The sequence below is a fragment of the Trypanosoma brucei genome, chromosome 5 (assembly GCF_000002445.2).
Source record: "Trypanosoma brucei brucei TREU927 chromosome 5, complete sequence".
In the NCBI taxonomy this organism is placed as follows: Eukaryota; Euglenozoa; class Kinetoplastea; order Trypanosomatida; family Trypanosomatidae; genus Trypanosoma; species Trypanosoma brucei.
In genome coordinates, this window is record NC_007278.1 from 403076 (window position 1) to 424342 (window position 21267).

Genomic DNA, 21267 nt, shown 5'->3' on the forward strand with positions numbered 1-21267 from the left:
TAAATTGGGGTGCACTTAATCTCAAACAAGCGGTAATAGTAGCGGAAGAAAGTGAGTGTTCGTCTGCTGGAGGAAAAGAAACAGCACCAGCGGGGAGGAGGAAATACCTGACGGGCTCTTGTAAGAAAGAAAGGGGGTAAACTATAAATATATACATTTGTCGGAGCATTCATTCCTCACACGTACAAAGTGGAACAAAGGTTCAACTGAAACAGTTTGAAGTGGAAAAGGAAAGAAAAGAGGGAGTGGGAAAAGGACAAAACAAAAAAGAAAGGGGAGGAAGGAAAGCCAGACTGGACCAAGCAACAAAGAGGAATCTATAGGGAAAGGGAATGGCAGTCATAGTAAAGACTGGTAAGTGCGTATCACCAGGAGATGTTTTGTATGCTACTGACATCTATGATGCAATAGGCACCATAGTGGTGGCTGCATCCGATACCGGAGCTGTTAGTGCTGGTAATCATGCTGACGATGCCATTATTGCTGGGACCGGATGCTATTCTCGTGTTGTTTCCAAGTCTGATGGTGCGGTGTCAAGCCAAATCATTACGACACTTCTGGGCATTGTGCAGTGGAGTGGCAATGTCGTTTCGGTACGGCAGCCGACAAAAAGGGCCCGCGACGCCACGACAATTGAAGTGGTGTCGCTAAACGCTTTAAAGGACGCGGGTACTTGTGGAGACTCGGCTACGCCACGTTTGTCAACGCCGGGAGAAGCAACTTCATCAGTGAGCGAAACACCGGCCTCAACTGCGGTGTCGACTGCGCCAAAGTCATTGTGGATTTCGACATCAGTATTCGGGCCCCGTATGGGAGATAATGTTCATCTGCGTGTCGTCCGCGTATCCCGCTCCTTCGCGTATGGCGAGATCATAGCCGTAAACGGAACGTGGTGCAGTAACAGTGGTAGCAACGGTGGTGGTGGCGGGGCACTGGGTGGTTTTCGAGGTGTTATTCGGATGGAGGACATTCGCCCCTTCAAGCCCCGAAAGGATCAACTGACACCACCGCCACCTGCTGATGCTTTTCAGGATGGTGATGTGGTGGTTGCAACGGTGTTGTCACAGTCGGATGTGCGGCAGTACCAACTGAGTACTGTAGCTGAGCATTGTGGTGTTGTGGAGGCCTTCACAGTGTTGAACAGCAACGGTCGCGAGAGGCGCGTGCGATTGCGGCACATTCCCGAGTGTCGCGACATAATGAAGTGCCCACTAAGCGGTAATTTGCACCGCCGGTGGTGCCCGCTAATTCGGTTAGTCTAAGTGACTTGTCATCTCTTCGTCTTGTGCGTACGTGTGCATACGCACTGGGGTGTTTGATGCAGCAGTGGTGAATTTTAACAACTCGGTTACACGGGTTGGTACATTTTTGTATAAGGGAGGGAAGGGTGATCAGAGAAGACGGGATGCCTTTTCCTTTCGGCTCTGTTATGGTGGCTGCTGCATGCATCAACTTTGATGGGTAAAAGGTGTGGGTGGAGAATCTAAACCAGGTCGTAAATATATGGTCGCATAAACACAAATGTATGAATGACGCTGCTGCTGCTAACCCTATCGTTTTTTTTGTGCATTTCTTTTATATAATTATTCCTTCTTTTCGTGTATGTTTCGTTTGCCATTTGTTGCTGTAGGATCGGTGTGGACGTTTTTTTTTTTTTTAATTATCATAAACAAAGTTGACAAAGATAAAAGTAGTGAATTTTCAAAGTTTTCTCTATTTCATTAAGTGCATATACAAGAGAGACTCGTTCATAACGAAGGTTGTATCACCCTGTCATCAGGAGAAGAACTGAGGCGTGAAGATATCCCAGGGAAGTTATACCATCCGATAGCAGTACTGCAACCCTTCAAGTAACTCTACAATTCTGTTTATTCCTCTACAGCTATTTGCGTCTACCCATTACTGAAATGTTATTTGACTGCACTTTGCTGTCGTTGCTCGGTGCCATGGTAGCAGCTATTGGCCTCTACCGCGTGGTTCAGTTTGTACATTTAACTTTCTTCAGTACCGGCCACGACCTCAAACGTCGCTACTCCAAAGCTGGAGATTGGGCAGTCGTAACTGGTGGGACGGAAGGTATTGGTCGGGCAGTGGCACTTGACCTCGCCAATCGTGGCTTTAATGTTTGCGTCATCTCCCGCACACAATCAAAGCTGGACGAGGTGGTAGCCGAAATTGAGAAATGCGGCACAAGGGGGCACTCCATCGCTTTCGACTTTGCAACCGCTGGTGAGGCGGAGTACAAAATGCTTTTTGCGAAGTTGGATTCGCTAGCGGTTGGGCTACTGGTTAACAACGTCGGTGTGAATTACACTTACGCCAACTACTTTGATGAAGCGGATGTGGTGGATGACTTGCGTATCATTAAGGTCAACTGTGAGGCCACCACACGAATGACAAAGTTCTTTGCGCCGCGGATGAAGGCCCGCCGTGCCGGTGGAATTGTGCTGCTCGGTTCCTTCTCTGCAGTTACTCCAGCGCCTCTGCTCGCAACGTACGCCGGCACGAAGGCATTTAACGTTTCATTTGGCGATGCCCTTTTCTACGAACTCAAGAAGTTTGGTGTGGATGTTTTGGTTGTGACACCAAATCTTGTTGTCAGCAGAATGACGCAAGGCGCAAGCACCCGGGCACCGAAGGAAACGTTCCTTACCGTAGGCGCGGCTGCCATGGCGCGTCAAACGTTGAATCAACTCGGTGTTGTGAACCGCACCGCCGGCCACCGAAACCACATTATCATCGAAGCCATCGCCCGTCTCTTGCCCGAGTCTTTGCGTGGTGAAAAGATGTTGGCAATGCACGAAAGCATTAAGAAGCGAGCAGAGCGCAAGGCGAAACAGTAAGAACAGGTGAAGAAGAGGGTAGGGGGGGGGAATATATATATATATATATATATATATATTTATATAAAGAAAAACAAATGGTGCAGAATAACGACTACAGCTGTGACCCCAACAGCGAAAATGTGATACGAGCTGGCGGCACACAAGACAAAGAAAAGGGAAAAAGTTGTGAATAATAGAGGGGAGGGGGAGAGGGGAGGGGGGGAAAAAAACATGGCATTTTGTGACACCAAAAGTGGTTCAGGGGAAAGGTATGACAATAGCATGAAGTACGGAATTCACAGCGCCTTGACTGCGCAGGATTCTTTTCATACCCTTTCTCTCCCTTTTTTTTTCCTTTTCTTTTCTTTTCCTTTTCCTTTTCCTTTTCCCATGCCCCTTCTTTTTCTGTCTTTCGGCGTCACCATCTATATATTTTTTGTTTGTATTTTCAACGGCGCGGCACACTTGAGCAATTGGAACAACTCACGCAGCGGTTGGAGGGGAATTAGCTGCTTTTCATTTATTTCAATGCTTCTCCATCCGTTTTTTTCTTTTTTTCTTTTTGCTGCTTCTACTACCCAGCGGAAATAGAAATAGAAAAAAAAATGGGCGGACTGGGGATGCGCGTAAAGAAAAAAAACTTCATCACGTCACACGATGTCGTTGATGGGAATTAAAATGTGAGGACGCGGAGAGTACTTTTTTTTTTTTGAAGGAAACAACGAAACGAAGCGAAAAAAAAAAGAGGGGAAGAAGAACCAAAAGAAAAAAAAGGAAAATTATAAAACGGATAAGAAAGGAACATGAATAAAGGAAAAGAAAGGCAAGAAGAGGCATCTGGCCGTCACCATGCGGCGTGCATGAAGGTAAGGGAGAGTTCGCACCGTCTTTTTTTTTTAATAATAATAATAATTATTATTATTATTATGCGTGAGAGGGGGAAAGGGTGCTTGATTCCAAAGTTGTCGCCTTCATTTTATTATTATTATTATTGAAAATACACACACACACACACAAAATAAATAAATAAATATATTAATATATTTACATACTTATTTTTTAGTTGTTGTTTCGCTTTGTGCTTCGACTGTCATTGGTGCACCTTGTGCCCGTGTGTTGTTGTGGCTCCTCCAATGCCAAAAAAAAAAGGACAATTTCGTTTTCTTTCATATATCTCCCTTTGCTTTGCTGTGTAACTCAAAACATTTTCTTTGTTTTTTTTAAAAAATTAATTGCCTTCCCCTTTGTTACAACAAATCGAGGTATAAATAGATAAATAAATTAGTAAATAAATATATACATACATTTATTTACTAATTTTTTTTTTTAAAGGGCATCAAAATGATGCCCGTCGCGGGTAGCTCCAATTGCTGCGGCAGTGTTTGCCGTTTGTCATGTGGTACTGGAGGATTAAAACATGAAGAGCAGATGCTTCGTATTGGTGCCAATTCAACTGTTCTTACAAGTTCTGCTGCAACAACACTTATTGTAGAAGATACGCATGATGACACATGCACATGTGAGTCTCCACTCATCCCGATGCAATTTACCCAACCTGTTGAGGTTTTAGATGCAATACTTTTCTCTGAAGCGGCGTTACGTGAAAAGCGTCGTGAGGAGATTAGAATGGAGGATGAGAAACTACTGAAGGCGAGAAGGGAAAATATATTAAAACAACCTCCACTGGTTGTTAGGCCGCCATTGTTGAGTCCCTTCTGTCCTAATGGACTTCCACCACTTGAAATTAAACAAGAACCGCTTTTTATGGAGAAGGACACGGTGGTTTCATCCATACGTGAAGAACTTCAGAAGCAGCGGCGTGAGAAGGCAGAAACTGAAGCGGCGTTACAAGAGGCAGAACTCGCTGCATTAGAGCTCAAATTGCTGTTACAGAAGGTGAGCATCTGATTCATTTTATTTTATTTTATTTTATTTTCTTCCTTTGCTCTCCTGCTTTAATTCTTATGAAGCGGAAGCTGTACCATATATATCATGTTGAAGTGCAATGGGCACTTGCACACACATATATATATATGTATCGTGATGTATGTATATATATATATATATATATACATATATTTTACATGTTTATGTGATGCGTGCATTACACATTTGTGCTTTTGTTGTCGTTGTCGTTGTTGTTTTTCTTTACCCCTGCTGAAGTGTATTCTGTTGAGAACAAACACGGGATTTTTAATTTCCCACTTTGTTGCACTTGAAAATATATGTTGTAAACCTCATTTTTTTTTCCCCTCTCAAAAAAAATAAATAAAATAATGAGGAAGAATAAAAGAAAACGCATCTTCTTTTTTCTTTTTTCTTTTTTTTTTTTTGCCTTCCATTTGCTTATTGTGCGCTCTTCGGAAGTTTTTTAGGTGAAGCGAAAAACAAAACAAAAAAAAGTGGTGATATAAAATATTTATATAAAACCGTGTGCCACATCTGGCTGGGACACGTACGCTGACGGTGCGCGGGGTTCCATTAGACACTTCACGATTCCGCAAAAAAAAGAAGCACTTCAACCCAGTTGAAAGGTGTGTGTTTGTGGAAGAACTGGAAACAACAACAGCAACAAAATAACACACAAAAAAAGAAAGAACATTACATAAATAGAGTTTTTTTTTTAAAAAAAAGAAAAAAAAAGAAAAAAGAAAGGAAAGGAAGGAAAAGAAAAAAAAAAAAGAGGTGCTTCACACTCACTAACCCCGCCCCCAAGATATATTTAGTGGTAAGGTTACAATTTTCACTCATTTCACCTCGCCCCTTGTGTGTAAACATCAGATCTATATTAAATTCTTGCGCCATTTAAACTGAGGCGAAAGTTTTTTTTTTGTTTTTTTAAAAAAAAGATGGCTCACGTTGCAATCCGGCGACAGCGGGAGGAGGAGCAGCGCGCTCGTGAACAGGCCCAAGCTGTGGAGAAGCGTATGCGATTGGCTGCTAACTTTGAGACACGGAGTGAGAAGGTTTATGAACAAAAAGATTTAATGCGACGCCTCGATCTTGTGCGTGCCAAACACGATGATGCCCTCGTCGCCCGCCGTCAACGACTTGCTGCAATGCTCCTACGAGAGAAGGAAGAACATGAGGCGATGTTAAATAATCTCACAGAGACGGATGAGCAGCGACGTGATCGGCTTATTCGGAAAGCGCGCGAACTGCGGGCCCAACAGCAGCATCACCTTCGTGTGGATGCTCAGAAGCGGCATGAACGTCTCTTTCGTGAAAAGATTGATTGCCTTCGCCTTGCGGAGAGTCGTTTGAGGGTCATGCAAGTTGCTAATGCCCGCTTTGAACAACTTGCATTAGCAGAGAGACGCAAGGAGGAGCAGCAGCGGGAGGAGGAATTCTTTGCGCAACAACGGGTTGAGGAGAATCGGCTTGCGAATGAGCGAGCTCAGAAGGACTTAGAGGAGGATTACATACGAAAGCAGGCTGTTGTAAAGGCGCTAGCGGCACAAGTAGAGGGGAATAAAATGCGGGCGGAACAACACCAACTGGAGGTTAAGAAAGAGAATGAAGCCTTCTGTCGTGCTGTAGAGGAGGAGAGAGCGGCGGAGGCTCAGAAGAAGATGGAAGCCCGCATCGCCCGAGCAGCACTCGCAAAGGAGATGAGTGAATTCAACGAGCAGTTGCGCACTGCGCGGCGGCAGGAATATGAACGACTCCAAAAGGAAGACAGGGAAGTGCTTGACCGAATGCTGGCAGAATTGGCGGAGCAAGAGCAGGAGGAAAAGCGGCGTAAACATGAGCTGCGTGCGAATGCCAGGTTGCATCTGAAGGAAGTTGAGAGGCAGATGAACCAGCGCAAGGAGGATATGGAAAACTTAGACAAACTGTGGGAGGAGGAGAACAACAAGGTGTGGGAAAAGCGCGAGGCCCACTGGCGTGCGGATGAGGAGAAACGGCGTAAACTCCTGCGTAATGTACTTATCGTACGCCGGCAGCAGGTTCTGGACAAACGGCAACAGGAGAAGGAGGCAGTAGAGAGAGCTGAAGTAGAGAGACAAGAGTTCCGTAATATGATTGCGGGGTTGGCTGATATTGATGCAATGGAGCGAGCGCAACGTTTTGCAGTGGCAAAGGAAAACCAAAAGTACCTCGAGTCTCAGGTGCAACGGCGCAATGCAGAGAAGGAGGAGGTGCGAATGGCAATGAAGACAGCGCTGACTGCTGAGCAAGAGAAGGAGAAGGTACATGCAGAGAGAATCAAGAGGGAAATAGAGAACTTAGAGCGGGCAAAACCGGAGCGTTACAAGGACGTGCCGCTGTTGCCCCGGCAACGATTCCCACCAATCTAGACATAGTGACAGCAAGGTAAATTAAAGCAAAAGCAAAAGCAAAAGTAACGCAAAGGAACGAAAGAGAAAGAGGGGAAGAAGAAAAGAGAGAGAGAGAAAAAAAAAGAAGGAAGTAGAACAAAAGAGGGAGGGACGTGGTGTGAAATGTGAAAAGGAAAGAATAAATAATCCACAAACGCTCATACACATTCACATGTGCGTGTGGAAGAGGATAGTTGGATTGTGAGAAAGGTACGTATGTTTTTTTTTATTTATATACGTGTGTGTCTTTGTGTCCTCGTGTTTGCTCGTGTGTGCGGTAAAGACAGAAAAGAAAAAAAGAAAGCATCTCTTCATATTGCTTCCATTACTTTCTCATTTCGGTTTCCGCGCATGCTTGCTTCAAATAGTGCTGATTATATTTGGTGTGGTGGCTACTGTTGTCTCGAAGATGTATAGGCGGGTGAAGGCGTGCATGTATCAATCCAACCTAATGTCTGATCTCCCCTAATCTTAGCCCATTTCCGCCGCTGCGTTTTAAAGTATAAAGAATATTTGTATATATATATATATATATATATGAGTTTGCCGGGGCGGCCTGTTCTTCTTCCTCCCTTTTTCTTTGCTTCTTTTTTTTTCCTGTTGTGAGAACTGAATGGTGAAAGAAGGGAGATGTTGCTCTAATGGCAACCGTGGGAAGATGTACTTTACCTTTCGCGTTTTTATAGTGCAGCACGCATATATATATATGTTTGTGTGTCTTTTATTCCCCCCTTTCCTCTTCAATGAACACCTATGCTTTGTAATTTTGTGTGTTAACAAATGCCCTTGTAGATTTGTTGATGCTTATTCATTCGTTCATTCACTTTTCCTGTCTTCTGCTCAACATTACTGCCTGCATTGACCCCGACGTCGTTGTATTTCAGCCAACAGAAGGCATCGGTACAACGCAGGAGAGCCTCGATCCCGTCCTCACGGATTTGAGTAGCCAATTCTATGCCACTAAATGCTCAACAATTGTTATTTCACTTAGCACGACGCAATTCTGCCCCACCATGGCGCTGGTTCCCGACTGCAACAGAGAACAAATTGTTTGAGCGACTTGACACGAGCGGTTCTCCCACAGCGCAAGTTGTTTACTCTCAGTTTGTACAGGCACGCCTTCAGGGGAGTTGCAGTGCAGGCACCGCACCAATTCAGCTCGACTTGTTTTTAGATGAGTTGACTCCTTCAGACGATGGCGATTACATTTTGAGATGTCCGTTAGCAAACAGTCACTTGATGAAGCGCCTTGTGGTGCCTGCTCCCATGCGGATAGCCATGCATGGATTACTGCAGGAAGTTATTGATGTGTTCCAGCAGGCAGGTATTCGTTATTGGGCTGCAGGAGGCACGTTACTTGGGGCCGTACGGCATGGATGCATTATTCCGTGGGATGACGATGTGGATTTGGCAATTTCCGTCGAAGATGAGTTGAAGCTCCGATCTGCCTTCAAATACCCGTGCGCCCATGGTAGTGATGACAATATCGGTGATAATAGTGGTGATTGCAACTCTGAGTACTCAAGCGAAAGTAGCAGTAATGAAGTTGAGAAGAATGATGGAAACAACGGCGGAAATCTGGTACTTGAGTATGTGCCACTCTTTGGGTATAAGGTGTATAGCCGTCTGCTACCGCCCCCTTTCCCTTCACCGTCTTTGCCTGGCGTTGGTAGTTCATGCCTAAGGTATGGCTATTTTGTTGATATATTTATTATGCGAGAATCCAAAAACCGCTTTGTTTTGGCTCGGGAGTCCGCTCAGCGGACGTGGCCTGACGAGTGGTGGCACGTGGATGAGTTGTTTCCATTGCTTCAAAAACCCTTCGCTGCTGTCGCGGCATGTGCGAGTGAGCAGCACCCCCAGACGGCGCTGCAACTATCGGTGGGACGGTACCCGCTCATGCATTTGCACCGGTTGTATGGAGAAACGTGCATGCAAGAAGCCCTCATCCCGCGTGAGCTTCACGGCCGTGAGTTAAGTCACTCGCTCCGAATTCCGTTGGAGTTGCTTTGAGGTTCACACCGGAGGGGGAAATGCCGCGAATGTGTGTGCGTGCGTGCGTATATATATATATATATATATGTATATGTGTGTGTGTGTGTGTGTGTGTGTGTGGAGGAAATCTCCGTTTACCGTTCTTTGAGCGCAGGGTCGCGACACCCCTTCCCATTTATCCCATTACAGTTCGTATCGCACATCAAATCTTTTGAAACATGTTGCTCCCCTTCTGTTGAGTATACAACGTCCATTTATTTTTGTGATTTTGGCTATCACCCACTTCCTGCCCTCTTTTTATCACTAATTTTTTCCCTTTACTTTTTCGTCCGACGTATCTTTCCGGCGGTAACGTGGAGAAAGTGAGTTCCGACCCGCCCTCGTGGTGAGATTATTGAGCACCCGTAGAAACATAAAAAAAAAGGGGGGAGGGAGACAGAGTCTGAAATAGGAAGGCTGCGAAACTAAAGGAAGAATTTGCGAAAAACACATTATAGGGAGGATATATCGACCAATTATCACTGTTACCATCATCACCATTATAGTTACCATTTTACTTGATTAATACGTTGTTGTGATTCGCTTACAGTAAATGACCGAAAGCGTTGGAGCTAGCACCCCGACGGGGGGCCGCAGTGACAAAGTGACGTTTTATTCTCGTCTCGTGAAGGAGGTGCAAGGCATTGTTGAGTTCCCCAGTAAACGTTTGGCACCTGCCGCCAACGCAATAATTAACCTCAGTAACGTTGCGGCGTCACTTTTCTATGGATTGAATCGACACGCAAACCCCGAGGCCGTCTTGCAGTCGCCACCCGTCAATTGGCTCGGGTTTTATCTCATGCACGGCCCGGAGCTTCTGGCGTTGGGTCCTTTTCAGGGTCGGCCGGCCTGCACGGAAATAAAAATGGGTCGCGGTGTTTGTGGGACGGCGGCACAGCAGGCGAAGACGCTTGTCGTTTCCGATGTCCATGAATTTCCGGGCCACATTGCCTGCGACTCGGCTTCAAACTCTGAGATTGTGGTCCCAATCAAGTCGGCAGCGGGGGAAGTCGTAGGTATCATAGATGTGGACAGCACGCAGCTGAACTTCTTTGACGATGTGGATGCACAGGGACTGCAGGAAGTAGCAGAAATTGTAGCGAGGCACGTTGACTTCTCCGTCTTTCATCAATTTTGCACACAAATGCCTCTAGCGGGTACTGGCCCCAGTGCGCCTGAGAAGCCGACCGCTAATGTGGGTGCCGGATCTGAAACCCAACCGTCGGTATTACCATCTAACGACGGCACTGACAAGAACATCAAGGACAAGGTTTGCCTTACAGGATCAGCTGTTGCCGCCCTTTGTGCCTCTGGGCTGGCTGCGAAGGCAGTGACATTACCCCCAAGCTGTAAGTTGTCCGCGGCCACCATCATGCCTTTATCAAACCACGCGGTACAGGGACAACGCGAAGCTTCGTTAGAGGAGGGCCGGCCATTAGTACAGGCGTCACCGAGACGCTGGTCGGTGGATATTAGCGGGTGGGAATTTGAGGGGACCGACTTCACGCGGATATTGACACAAGAGGAACTAAAGCAATACGAGGAGGAGCTTGGCATTGGCTCCATACCAGAGCTACAATTCCCCTTCAACACTCTCCATATCACACCTGTCGCCCGCCATGGTAAAGTTCCACTTTTGAGTTTCTCCCTGAAAGATCTGTTACGTGCAGCCGCTGCATATTACAAAACTGAGTCTTATCGCGAAACCACCGTTCCTCAGCTTGTTATTCCTGTCTCTGAAACGTGGAAGCGCACCCCATACGCGGTGTTTGATGCGAAGGTTGACTGGGCATGGCGAAACGACTTTTTTGGCTTTGACAAAAGCTCTTGTACGTTGAAGCCGCTGGAGCCCACGATGCCTGGCTTAAACTGGGATCTGTTGAGAGATCGTACGCTTCCCATTCTCTTCTTTCACAACTTTGACATGTTGGAAGATGACCTGCACGACCACGGTGTGGTGAAGAGTTCTGTTCGAATCCGAGCTATGCCCACGGCCTTCTTCATCCTTCATCGCCACTTTATACGTATCGATCACTACCGCATTTGGATTCGTGACGTGCGCATCTTTCATCAGTACGAGGTGCGGCGCGAGAATGGGGAACCACACATTGTTGTGCGTGAAGAAGTGCGGCTGCTTGACATTAACAACGATGTGCAGTGGAGTGAGAAGGATTCCGATGAATGCGCCCAGTTGGCGAAACTTGAGAGTGAACAGGAGTACTACGTGAGTTTTGACAGGGATTCGGCGGGACGGGGATGGTGGAACACTATTAACACATCGTAGGAAGTTCTTTTCGCCCTTAACCCTTCATTTATCAAACGCTGATTTTGTTTTTCTGCTGTATACTTTTCGTTCATTTATCTTCATCTTTCTCTAGGTGTCATTGTCAGTGTTGTGATTTATGTTGGGCGTGTGCTTTCTCTCTTACAACACATTGTCTCGGCACCTTTTAATGCGGCTTTGCCGTTGAAGATAAATCACCGCACTACCGTTTTCCTCTCCCCTCCCTCTTTCTTTTTCTTTCTCTTTCTGTCTCCCTCCGGTCCCATTGTTTCATTCTTCATTCTTTTTCTCTCTTGGTGCGTGCCTAAATTTTGTGTTGTGTGATAAATAAAGAAATGTTTTTTTGTTTTAAATGAAAGAAGCGGGGAAAGGGAGGCGGTGCGGGAAAGGTAGTGAATAACATTGATGCAGCGAGAAAGGTTATTGTTTAGCAAAAGGAGGAGGATGAAACTGAGAAGAGTATGTTGAAGGAAACGCTGTGCGGAAAGGGAGGCGTAATCTGTTGGGCATTAGTGGATTGCGATTCCATTTGTTACTACAGCTCCTGTGACGTTACATTAATATTTTCTAGTCAGCACACAATTATGTGCGTATACGTTTTTGTTTTGTGTATGTGTTGTTTTGCTCATATATTCTCCCATGTTTCTAATATTTTGGTGAATAACAAGGAAAAAAAATATATTAAAAAAGACAAGAAAGAGCAAAAAGGTGCCTAAGGTAAGATACGTTGTGTAACTTGCACTTTTTTTTTTTTTACTTCTTAAAGACTATAGAGGATGGTGTCTTGTTTCGTGCGGCCGGTGGATGTCTTTGGGAACCCCAAGACTGCCCTCGGTGAGAACCTAGAGCCGCAGCATACATGGCTGGAATGGATATTTATGCCGCGTCACAAGCCCCTCTTCCACAACTTTTCCTCCAATGCGAGAGCAGGTTTGACAGTGGCGCTTGTCAACGTCCCATTGAGTATTGCACTCGCCATTGGCAGCGGTGCCACACCTGAGCAGGGAATAGTGAGTTGCGTATGGGCAGGGACGGTGGCCACTATTGTGGGATCTTCGCATTTCAACGTTGTCGGACCAACCGGTGCGCTCAGTGGCCTTCTCGCCTCAATGGTTGCCGCTCGTGGCCCCGGGGTTCTTTCACCACTGGCGTTGCAAGCCGCGTTGTGGATATTTCTTTTCTTTCTTTTGCGTGTCAACCGTCTCCTGCGCTACGTGAGCTCCGGTGTGGCGCATGGATTTGGTTGTGGCGTTGCCATAGTTATCGCTGTTGGACAAATTCCATCAGCCTTAGGCCTGAAGAACGTGACACCGCACGAGTCACTGGTGGAGAAGCTTAAGGAAGATTACAGAAGAATCGACACCATTAGCATACCCGACACGTTGCTGTTTCTCTCCACAATCTTACCTCTACTCATACTCTCGAAGCGGTACAATAAAATCCCCTGGCAGATCGTGTTTACCATGTTGGGCATAGCTATGGCGAGGATATTGCCTTCTGGTAGTTTGGTGCTTCTTGGGTCAAAATATCCCAACCTTTCACTGAACTTCTTCTCTTTTCAGCCGTTGCACACGCTGATTGAGGCGGACTACTTTGATTTCAAAACAGTGTTGTACGGTTTTGGTATAGCCATTGTGGCACTTATAGAAACCCTCATTAGCTCCATTATTGCAAACAATCACGTGGATGATAAGTCTTACCTCAATTACTCGGGAGCCCGAGATACATTTGGCCTGGCTATGGCGAATCTGATGAGCTCGTTAGTTGGCGGTATTCCCTCCACCGCGGCGTTGGCGCGCACAGCGTTAATGATTCATTCCAGCGCCTTTTCTCGTGTTGCCGGGGTTATTTCATGCATGGCTGTGGCTTTATTATGTAGTGTGTTATTGCCACTATTCCGTGATATTCCCATGGCCACCGTTGCGGCAATCCTCATGGTGGTGGCATATAAACTGGTGGACTTGCACGACTTGCACATATTGCATGTGGTTGATACGGCAAATTTGTATTCGACCATCATTACATGCGCCGCGTGCGTACTTACCGATACGTTCGTTGGACTTGTTGTTGGTGTCTTTATCAGTGTACTTCTGAACTATTCTGATTCACAGGAGGCGGAGGTTTTATTTGAAGAGGAGGATGAGACATTTGCCTCACCACACCGCCCGGAACCCGTTATGTTCCGTGTCCTTATTGTTCGACCACAGGAGTCTCTTCTTTTTATTAATGCGGAAATCATGAAAAATACCATATTTGAGCGAAGTGTCACCTTTTGTGAGTCCACGCCTTCTGGGCTGAAGAGGCGACTTGTTCTCGATATGGCTCTTGTCAACCGCGTGGATTTTGACGGCACGAAGGCGTTGGGTGAAATTATTAGTGCACACCGCGAGAAAAATTGGGTTGTCGATGTTATTAACGCCCAACACCTTCGAAACAGCCTCGCCTTGTGCACACCCTTCCATGATTTGCACAAGTTGGAGTATCAAGAATTGTACTGATGATGGGCATTATGTACGGATTATCCGAAATAAATAAATAAATAAATAATATATATATATATATATATGTATACAGCACTCTCTTCTTCCTTCCTTCTTTCCTTCTTTTACTTTTGTGACTCGTAACGAAACGAAAAAAAAAAGCAAAAGAAAAGAAACGAAAGGAAAAACGTATGTGTGTGTTTTGGGCGGGTGGCTTTGTCATTTTTTTTTACCCCTTTCATTTCTGCAGTGGTTTGTGTTTTATTCGTTTCTTTTCTTTTTCTTTTTCTTTTTTTAGTTCTATTAGCTCAATCACTCACTCATTCATTTGTTTATTCATTCTCATTCTCTTCTTCTTTTTTTTTCTCTCCTCCTTTTCGGTTAGTTGGTGGTTTATGTGTGTCTTTCTCTTTCTCTCTTTTTCTTTTTCTTTCTCTTTTCTCCATCCCATTTTTTTTTTATTTGAGTTATGAGTCCATTCCTTTCTTTTTTTTTTTCACTTGCGCACACATGTGCGAATATAAAATGTGAAGGGTACAACATATCTTCTTTTGTTTTTTTCTTGTTTGATCCATCATTTATATGAGTGAAGCAAAAATCAGACGTGTTTGTGTTTGTGGAGGAATGGGTAGAGAAGAGAAGTAATTGAAAGTTTTTTCTTTTTTCTTTTTTTTAAAAAAAAAAAGAGAAAAGAAAGAAGGATGAGGCAAATAGAAAAAAGGAAAAAAAAAGAAGATAGAGAAAAGCACCAACAAGATAAGAAAAGGGAAGACGGATTGGTATGATGTGATGTTTTAATGAGAAAGTCGTGTGTTGAGGCAGGTTTTTCCTTTTCATTTTCCTTTTCCCCGTTTTTTTTATTGTTGTTGTTGTGGGATTCAACTTTTTTTTTTTTCGTTTTTAGATAATTATAATTTTAAATATTATTATTAATATTATTATTGTTGTTGTTGTTGGCTGGTTTGTTTGTTTGTTTGTTGTTGTGGTGTTTTTTGAGTTTGGTTTATTTTATGCTGCCGCACGTACATATATGTATATTTATTTATTTATTTATATGCATATGTGCACACACGTGTGTTTTTGTATAGACATATTTATACTTGCATGCGCGTGTATATGAAATTGATGGATGGGAACAAATGAATAAAATTAAGGGAAATATTGTTGTTTTTAAATGTATTTTTATTACTGCTGCATATATTCGTTGCAGTAAGCGGGGTTCTCTCACCGTAGTATTCGCAGCAATCACAGAGCCGACTTCTTCCAAACCAAAAACTTGAGTTTCTGTGTTTTTGTGTTTTGTGTGTCTGTTTTTTTTTTTCCCCCGCCTTTTCACACTCTCACATTTCTCGCTGTGTCTTTTATTTTTATTTTTTATTTTGTCTCCCCTGTGTGATGTGGAAAGGCAGATATAAAAGAGATATGGAAGGAGAGAGGCACATGTATATATGTGTGAGTGTGAGTGTGAGTATGAATGTGTGTGTTTGTGATGAATAATAAAATGCAATAATTAAGGAGATTACAAAGGGAAATAATTAAAGGGGACGGGATAAAGAAAATAAAATAAAACAAAAGAAAAGGAAATAAAAGAAAAGGAAGAAGCTTGAGGAGAAATTTGTTGCTTTTATTTTATTTTATTTTATTATTTAAAGTATTTGCATTTTCCGGGCATTACTTATGCAACGCATGAAAGTGAAGGAAGAATGGGGAGAGGAAATGAGAGAAGGGGTGGGGATGATGTTTTTTTTTGTTTTGTTTGTGGTGGTGACGAATTAATATGCAAAGGGGGTGAAAGGTCTGACTTTTTGTTTTTTTTCCTTCGTTGTTATTGTTATTGTTATTGTTGTTAAGGGTGGAGGCGGTGGAAGGGATGAGGTAATAACAATAAAATGAAAAAAAAGATCTTTTTTTTGTTTTTTTTTAAAAAAGAAAAGGGAACAAAGCAAAAAAAAAAGGGGGGGGGGTCGAGGGAGGAAAGATGAAAAAGGGGGAAAAAGAAAAAGTGTTGTGACTTGCTTCGCCAACCGCTATGGAAGGTAAGCATTATGATGTGGTTGGCAGATGCGAAAAGATAAAAGAACGGAAGGCGCATTAAATATATGATGGTGGTAGTGGTAGTGGTAGTGGTGGTGCGGATTATTCAAGGGGTTATATGGGCCATGCCAATTTGTCCCTCATTTTCTTTTTCCTTCTCTACGTTTTCGCTAACACTGCTATTCTACCAGGGCGCTATCCGCTTTGTTTTTTTTTCCTAAAGTTATTATTATTATTATTATTATTACTATTATCATTATTTTCTGTCTTTTTTTTGTTTTCGTGTATATATATGTGTGTGTGTGTTTGTGTGTTCGCATGTGTGTGGACTGCTTGTAGGTAAAACGGGGTGTATATGTAACCGGAGTTTCCATACCGGGCAATGGGTTCAGCCCGTGTCCCTTACACGTATTTTTTGGCTGTGAGGGGTCTCCTGTCAGCTGATGATGATACCAAAGCTTTACCCTCTGATCTCTTTTATTTTATTTTATTTTTTTCTCCTTCCATGCGTATTTTCTTTTACAAAGTATCCCTTTTTGCATCCTCTTCTTCCTGCTTTACTGAGCTTTCCATCTTTTTTCTCTTTTTTTCTTTTTAAATCCCATTTATTTTATTGAAGGGTCACCTGAAGGCACCTGTTGATGGAGCTTCTCAAGAAAACGGCAGCGCTTCGCATTGAGCAACAGACACTTAATATCCCACAGGAGGAGGTAACCAACATTTCATTAAGTGATGTGCCGTTACTTCCTGAGCGTATTGCGTGTTTTACAGCTCTTTCGCACCTCACTCTTGTCTCCATGAAACCAAAGTTGAAAACCCTTTTGGCGATACCTTTGGACACGCTGAAGTCGCTGCGAATGCTTGACGTAAGTGACAACAATATTACCGTTTCAGCGGATGAGACCCTTCCTGTGTATCCCACCATGCGGAAACTGTTTATTGCCAATAACAAAATTAATCAGTGGAGCGAGATGGAGCGACTCGCTACCGCTTTCCCAAACGTCGAAGTACTCGATGCTGCGAATAATAATGCGTATGATTGTTCTCGCCGTGCTGAAGTGTTTGAACTGTTTCCAAAACTGTCAGTACTGGATTCCATGTCAAAGGACGGTAGGGAAGTGGCGGTTCTTGACACGGATGAGGATAGCAGTGATGAAGAAGATGGTGATGATGATGATGATGAAAGCTTCCAGTCGTTTGTTATTGGCGAGGAATGTGAAGATGATGGAAGTGAATCTGACAGCGAAGATGATGATGAACCCCCTTCTAAGGTTGTGCGAACGGAATAGACGTTGTTGCGCCCCGAGACCATTGGATGCCAGAGGTTGTTTGTGATGTGCCTCGTCATGCTGATGAAGCAGGGAAGAGTTGATCGAAGTTTGGCACGATTTATGGGGAAGTGGTGCGGCTGCGTTTATGTGATGTTCGCCGCGCTTGCCTGGCCCAATTTTTGGTTTGCATACGAGCTTACCGATACACACACACACACACACACGCACAGATTTATAAATATGAATATAGATACATAACGCGCATAAGGTTCCGCTACTTTTGGAACGTTTGTGCGTGAATCACGGGTAACAAGAATCTTAGTGGGGATGCAATCTCTTTATTGTTCGAATCTACATGATAGCTCCGTGTGTGAGGGCTCTCCTCCCCCATTTTCACCCCACTTCCAACTGTCTCGCTTCAACTTCATTTTTTCTTCTTTCATTTTCGTGTGTCGTATATTTACTCACCCTCGCCCTTATCTTCACAAACACGCTAAGACGTCCACGTTTAGGACAAAGGTGTTTTTCGTGTGTATTTGAATAAAGTGACATTTCACACTGCGGAGGTTAACATTGCTTCTGGTGCGTGGGACCATGTCACGCTACGATATCGGCAGCGAACCACCAGCTGAGGTTATTGCCGAAAACTACCGTGAAGTGCAGAAATGTATTCGGGAAGCAGCAGCCGAAGGTGCAGGCGGGGGGTCCGCTGACCGCGCTGTGAAACTTGTTGCCGTGAGTAAAACGAAATCGCCAGCATGCTTGCAGGCTTTGTATGACTGTGGTCACCGTGATTTTGGAGAAAATTACGTGCAGGAAGTTGTGGAGAAGGCGGCGGTGCTCCCCGGTGATATCCACTGGCATTTCATTGGGCATCTGCAAAGCAATAAGGTGAAGGAACTCCTCTCAGGCGTCAGTGGGCTTCAAATTGTGCAAACTGTCGACAGCGAATCACTTGCTCAGAAACTCGATAGCGGTTGTGTCTCGTACCGTGGTGGGCGACCGCTTGATGTTTACGTTCAGGTAAACACCAGTGGCGAAACCACAAAGAGTGGTGTGGAGCCGGGTAGTGCAACAGTTGAACTCGCCCGCCACATTTCAACAAAGTGCCCAAACTTACGGCTAACGGGTTTGATGACTATAGGTATGCCGGACTACACGAGTAGGCCAGAGAACTTTGAATGTCTGTTGCGATGCCGGGAGGAGGTGGCAGCGGCACTCAACCTCGATGCCACAACACTTGCGCTGTCCATGGGAATGAGTGGTGACTATACAAATGCCATCCGTATGGGATCAACAGTTGTACGTGTGGGAACCGGTCTGTTTGGTCAGCGCTATTATCCACCAAAGGATGGAGCAGCAAAGTAGGCATCCGTTTCGTGTGTGATATTGCTTTGTTTCGGGTATTCTTTTCTCCCTATGTGTGCGTGTGTGCACTCGTGTTTGCGTGGTTTGTTGAATAATGATTTCTTCTTGTGGACGTTTTTTGTTCGAGTTTCGCTATTTTTTTTTCCCCCTTCTCCCCCAAGTCGCACCACGGTTGGAAGAAAAGTGCTTGCGAGAAAGAGTGTGTTTGAAAATCTGTGAGTTTCTCAGTGTTGCGGCTCGGCATGTGGATGAGTTCTTGTCCTTCACGCGTGTTAAAAACAGCGACTAGGGCTTGTGACGTCCCTGCTTTGGTTTGTTGTTGGTTGTTATCCAGTAAGCGGGCGTTTATCTTTTCATGCACGTACGTTGTGTGCATTTGTGTGCGTGTATTTGGAGTTGCAAATTCGTTTTCATCGACGAACACTATGGGACAACAATTAAAACACACAGGCACTTAGGCCCACTTCTGCGGCGAGGTTCATGCGTCTTCTTTCATTTACTTCATTTTAATCCTTTCCCCCGTCATCACACGTAGGAAGACAATCACTTTCACTTTTTTTTAATAAAAAATTTCATGTCGTGCGACACTGTCACAGTTGTTTTTGACCTCCGCTATACTGACTGGGAGCTCTTCGACTCATCCAGGGAGGTTTTCATCACAACTGTGGGAAACTTGTTCGCTATTGCACTCTCCAACCTTTCTCAGAAGCAACCATATTCCTTGAGGCTTATGGCAACCTCTGGCACTTCGCTGCTTCCTGTGTACGACTCTGCCTGTGATCGCGACAATACAAAGAAAACAGGTATTTTTAACGCTGACAAGAGTACCTGTGGGGGAAGCAGCAATGTGTTTGACGTCGTACGTTCTCTGTCCGAGCTGACCCCCGTTCGAAGTCCATCGCGTGACACGGACCGCCACGTTGTGGGTATCCTTCAGCGGCAACATAAGAACTACTCATCGGATAAGTTGCAGCACCATAGCTTAATCTTCTTCACAACCTTTACTACGATTGGTGACTTTAGCAATTTGGTACATTCCACGGTACCTGCTGCACTACCCTTTTTGAATGATAGATGGGTGTCCATCCATCTTGACGCCACGGCCTTTACAACAACATCTCTTGCATTAACCCCCGCCACCCGATCCATTCGCTGCCCCATAGCACCTGCATGTATCCGAACGGCGCTTCAACAGGCACTTGCAACAGCACTTTCACCAGTGCTTCCATTGGTGCAGGTGTCGTTGCGTTATGGCCGCTACACTGTACCGTGCATTGCAAACAGAACATACTTTACCATTCCTGGCCGTTGCTGTGCAGCCAAGGATTTGGAAGACACCAACGATGTGGAGGAGAGGAACACTCTTGTATTTTGCGGTGGACGCGTGTGTTCTTCCGAGTATGAACGGGAGTACCATACAACACAGGAGCTGGTCTTAACAGCCAGTGGTATTGTTAACGCTGATGTGGTAGATGATGCTCATCTATATGGTGAGGCATGGGTGCTGCGTGGTTGCGAGTCACTGGGTGGTTATACTCGAAGTCCGGGGGAATGGTTACATCACCTCGCTACGGAGTTACGTGGGGACGCATTGCTCCTCCGAACGCAACAGCCACTTCTCAATCCGCCTCATCAGCTGGCATTTCCATCTTCTCTCTTCGTGGGTTTCTTCATGCGATCGGATGAGATGTACCTGCGGGCTGTCATTCCGCCTGAACTTCGGGTTGAGCGGGTGGAGTCCATTGCCTTAAAGGCGAGCAACAGCGGAGGTGGAGGCCGGTTGGATCCCACTTTAGCCGCGGAGCTGCGGAAGGCAACGGAGGCGCTGAGAGACTGCCGCGGTGAAGTGGAGTTACGGCAACCTGTTGGCGTGTGTCGGGTATTAACACAACTACGGCTGAATCCGTCACTACAACTGCGCTTGGAGGCGTTGCAGACTGAAGGCGCTGTGCGGCGGACGCTTATCCGCCCCCTTCACTCTCACCGCAGGTGACGCCATCTTTCCTTTGTGTTTTGTCTTTCGTTTGTCATTTCCGTGTCTCGAGCACATGCAAGCATGTGTTGTCCGCGACTACACTTCTGGCAGCGGTGTGGTGTACTTGTCCGTTTTGAGTTATTCGAGTGATCTTTTTTTTTCTTTTTTTTTTTTTACAGCCCTGGACGGACTCTTTTAAGAGCACAGAACACCGAAACGACCATATGCGTTCGCTTCTTTACAGATGATTGCCTTTTTCTCTTGCTTAACTGGGTTATTGCTGTGCACGAGAGTCTCTTCCCTTTTTCTTCATGTTTCTGTGCAAACATGAATATGCCTCTATTTAATTTTATGTGCATTGATTATTTGTTTAACCTATTCATTTGGTGCCCGCGCATGACCCATTTCCTTTGTTGCAGCGCACATCTGGTGCGTGTTTTCACCTCTTTCCCTTTCCTCACTTCCGAGTAAGATAGACCCTATTTCCGTTTTGAATAAACAAAGTGGATGTACGCATAAATTACTGTATACATGTGTAAATTGTGAAAAGGGGAGAATTACAGTTTGGGGGTGTGGAAATGTCGAAGAACAAAAAAGTATGCGGTCGTTTCTCCAGGTAATTCGAAAACGCTCTGCAGTGCTGTTTTTTTTTTCCTCCTTCCTTTCTATTATCA

The 21267-nt window shown here is 44.9% G+C and overlaps 10 protein-coding genes across 10 annotated transcripts, besides 37 other annotated features; all 10 read left to right on the top strand.

Annotated features, from left to right (window-relative positions):
* Nucleotides 1–21267: part of a sequence feature (sequence corresponds to BAC RPCI93-30H13) that runs on past both edges of the window.
* Nucleotides 225–282: a sequence feature (A-rich).
* Nucleotides 333–1262, top strand: Tb927.5.1200 (exosome component CSL4; the record flags this gene model as incomplete). Its single annotated transcript, XM_839701.1, has 1 exon — nucleotides 333–1262. The coding sequence occupies one exon, from the start codon at nucleotides 333–335 to the stop codon at nucleotides 1260–1262; it is 930 nt and encodes a 309-aa protein (XP_844794.1).
* On the top strand, nucleotides 1908–2843 carry Tb927.5.1210 (short-chain dehydrogenase, putative; the record flags this gene model as incomplete). Its single annotated transcript, XM_839702.1, has 1 exon — nucleotides 1908–2843. One exon carries the CDS (start codon nucleotides 1908–1910, stop codon nucleotides 2841–2843), a length of 936 nt encoding a protein of 311 aa, XP_844795.1.
* Nucleotides 2875–2909: a microsatellite.
* Nucleotides 3146–3211: a sequence feature (T-rich).
* Nucleotides 3538–3659: a sequence feature (GA-rich).
* Nucleotides 3714–3753: a sequence feature (AT_rich).
* Nucleotides 3841–3887: a sequence feature (AT_rich).
* Nucleotides 4090–4128: a microsatellite.
* On the top strand, nucleotides 4167–4733 carry Tb927.5.1220 (hypothetical protein, conserved; the record flags this gene model as incomplete). The annotated part of the gene is made up of 1 exon (XM_839703.1): nucleotides 4167–4733. One exon carries the CDS (start codon nucleotides 4167–4169, stop codon nucleotides 4731–4733), a length of 567 nt encoding a protein of 188 aa, XP_844796.1.
* Nucleotides 4734–4761: a microsatellite.
* Nucleotides 4849–4904: a microsatellite.
* Nucleotides 5083–5103: a sequence feature (AT_rich).
* Nucleotides 5129–5158: a microsatellite.
* Nucleotides 5234–5254: a sequence feature (AT_rich).
* Nucleotides 5451–5507: a sequence feature (A-rich).
* Tb927.5.1230 (hypothetical protein, conserved) lies at nucleotides 5675–7126 on the top strand (the record flags this gene model as incomplete). The annotated part of the gene is made up of 1 exon (XM_839704.1): nucleotides 5675–7126. The coding sequence occupies one exon, from the start codon at nucleotides 5675–5677 to the stop codon at nucleotides 7124–7126; it is 1452 nt and encodes a 483-aa protein (XP_844797.1).
* Nucleotides 7150–7252: a sequence feature (A-rich).
* Nucleotides 7657–7686: a microsatellite.
* Tb927.5.1240 (hypothetical protein, conserved) lies at nucleotides 8102–9160 on the top strand (the record flags this gene model as incomplete). Its single annotated transcript, XM_839705.1, has 1 exon — nucleotides 8102–9160. The coding sequence occupies one exon, from the start codon at nucleotides 8102–8104 to the stop codon at nucleotides 9158–9160; it is 1059 nt and encodes a 352-aa protein (XP_844798.1).
* Nucleotides 9191–9262: a microsatellite.
* Tb927.5.1250 (hypothetical protein, conserved) lies at nucleotides 9735–11465 on the top strand (the record flags this gene model as incomplete). Its single annotated transcript, XM_839706.1, has 1 exon — nucleotides 9735–11465. One exon carries the CDS (start codon nucleotides 9735–9737, stop codon nucleotides 11463–11465), a length of 1731 nt encoding a protein of 576 aa, XP_844799.1.
* Nucleotides 11671–11722: a sequence feature (CT-rich).
* On the top strand, nucleotides 12242–13963 carry Tb927.5.1260 (hypothetical protein, conserved; the record flags this gene model as incomplete). The annotated part of the gene is made up of 1 exon (XM_839707.1): nucleotides 12242–13963. One exon carries the CDS (start codon nucleotides 12242–12244, stop codon nucleotides 13961–13963), a length of 1722 nt encoding a protein of 573 aa, XP_844800.1.
* Nucleotides 13991–14012: a microsatellite.
* Nucleotides 14012–14036: a microsatellite.
* Nucleotides 14098–14132: a microsatellite.
* Nucleotides 14206–14442: a sequence feature (CT-rich).
* Nucleotides 14620–14717: a sequence feature (A-rich).
* Nucleotides 14867–14900: a microsatellite.
* Nucleotides 14969–15064: a microsatellite.
* Nucleotides 15305–15326: a sequence feature (AT_rich).
* Nucleotides 15387–15434: a microsatellite.
* Nucleotides 15497–15543: a microsatellite.
* Nucleotides 15568–15589: a microsatellite.
* Nucleotides 15748–15793: a microsatellite.
* Nucleotides 16046–16077: a microsatellite.
* Nucleotides 16203–16240: a microsatellite.
* Nucleotides 16262–16306: a microsatellite.
* Nucleotides 16451–16574: a sequence feature (T-rich).
* Tb927.5.1270 (hypothetical protein, conserved) lies at nucleotides 16621–17268 on the top strand (the record flags this gene model as incomplete). The annotated part of the gene is made up of 1 exon (XM_839708.1): nucleotides 16621–17268. The coding sequence occupies one exon, from the start codon at nucleotides 16621–16623 to the stop codon at nucleotides 17266–17268; it is 648 nt and encodes a 215-aa protein (XP_844801.1).
* Nucleotides 17130–17162: a microsatellite.
* Nucleotides 17455–17479: a microsatellite.
* On the top strand, nucleotides 17845–18618 carry Tb927.5.1280 (hypothetical protein, conserved; the record flags this gene model as incomplete). The annotated part of the gene is made up of 1 exon (XM_839709.1): nucleotides 17845–18618. The coding sequence occupies one exon, from the start codon at nucleotides 17845–17847 to the stop codon at nucleotides 18616–18618; it is 774 nt and encodes a 257-aa protein (XP_844802.1).
* Tb927.5.1290 (hypothetical protein, conserved) lies at nucleotides 19193–20611 on the top strand (the record flags this gene model as incomplete). Its single annotated transcript, XM_839710.1, has 1 exon — nucleotides 19193–20611. The coding sequence occupies one exon, from the start codon at nucleotides 19193–19195 to the stop codon at nucleotides 20609–20611; it is 1419 nt and encodes a 472-aa protein (XP_844803.1).
* Nucleotides 20746–20768: a microsatellite.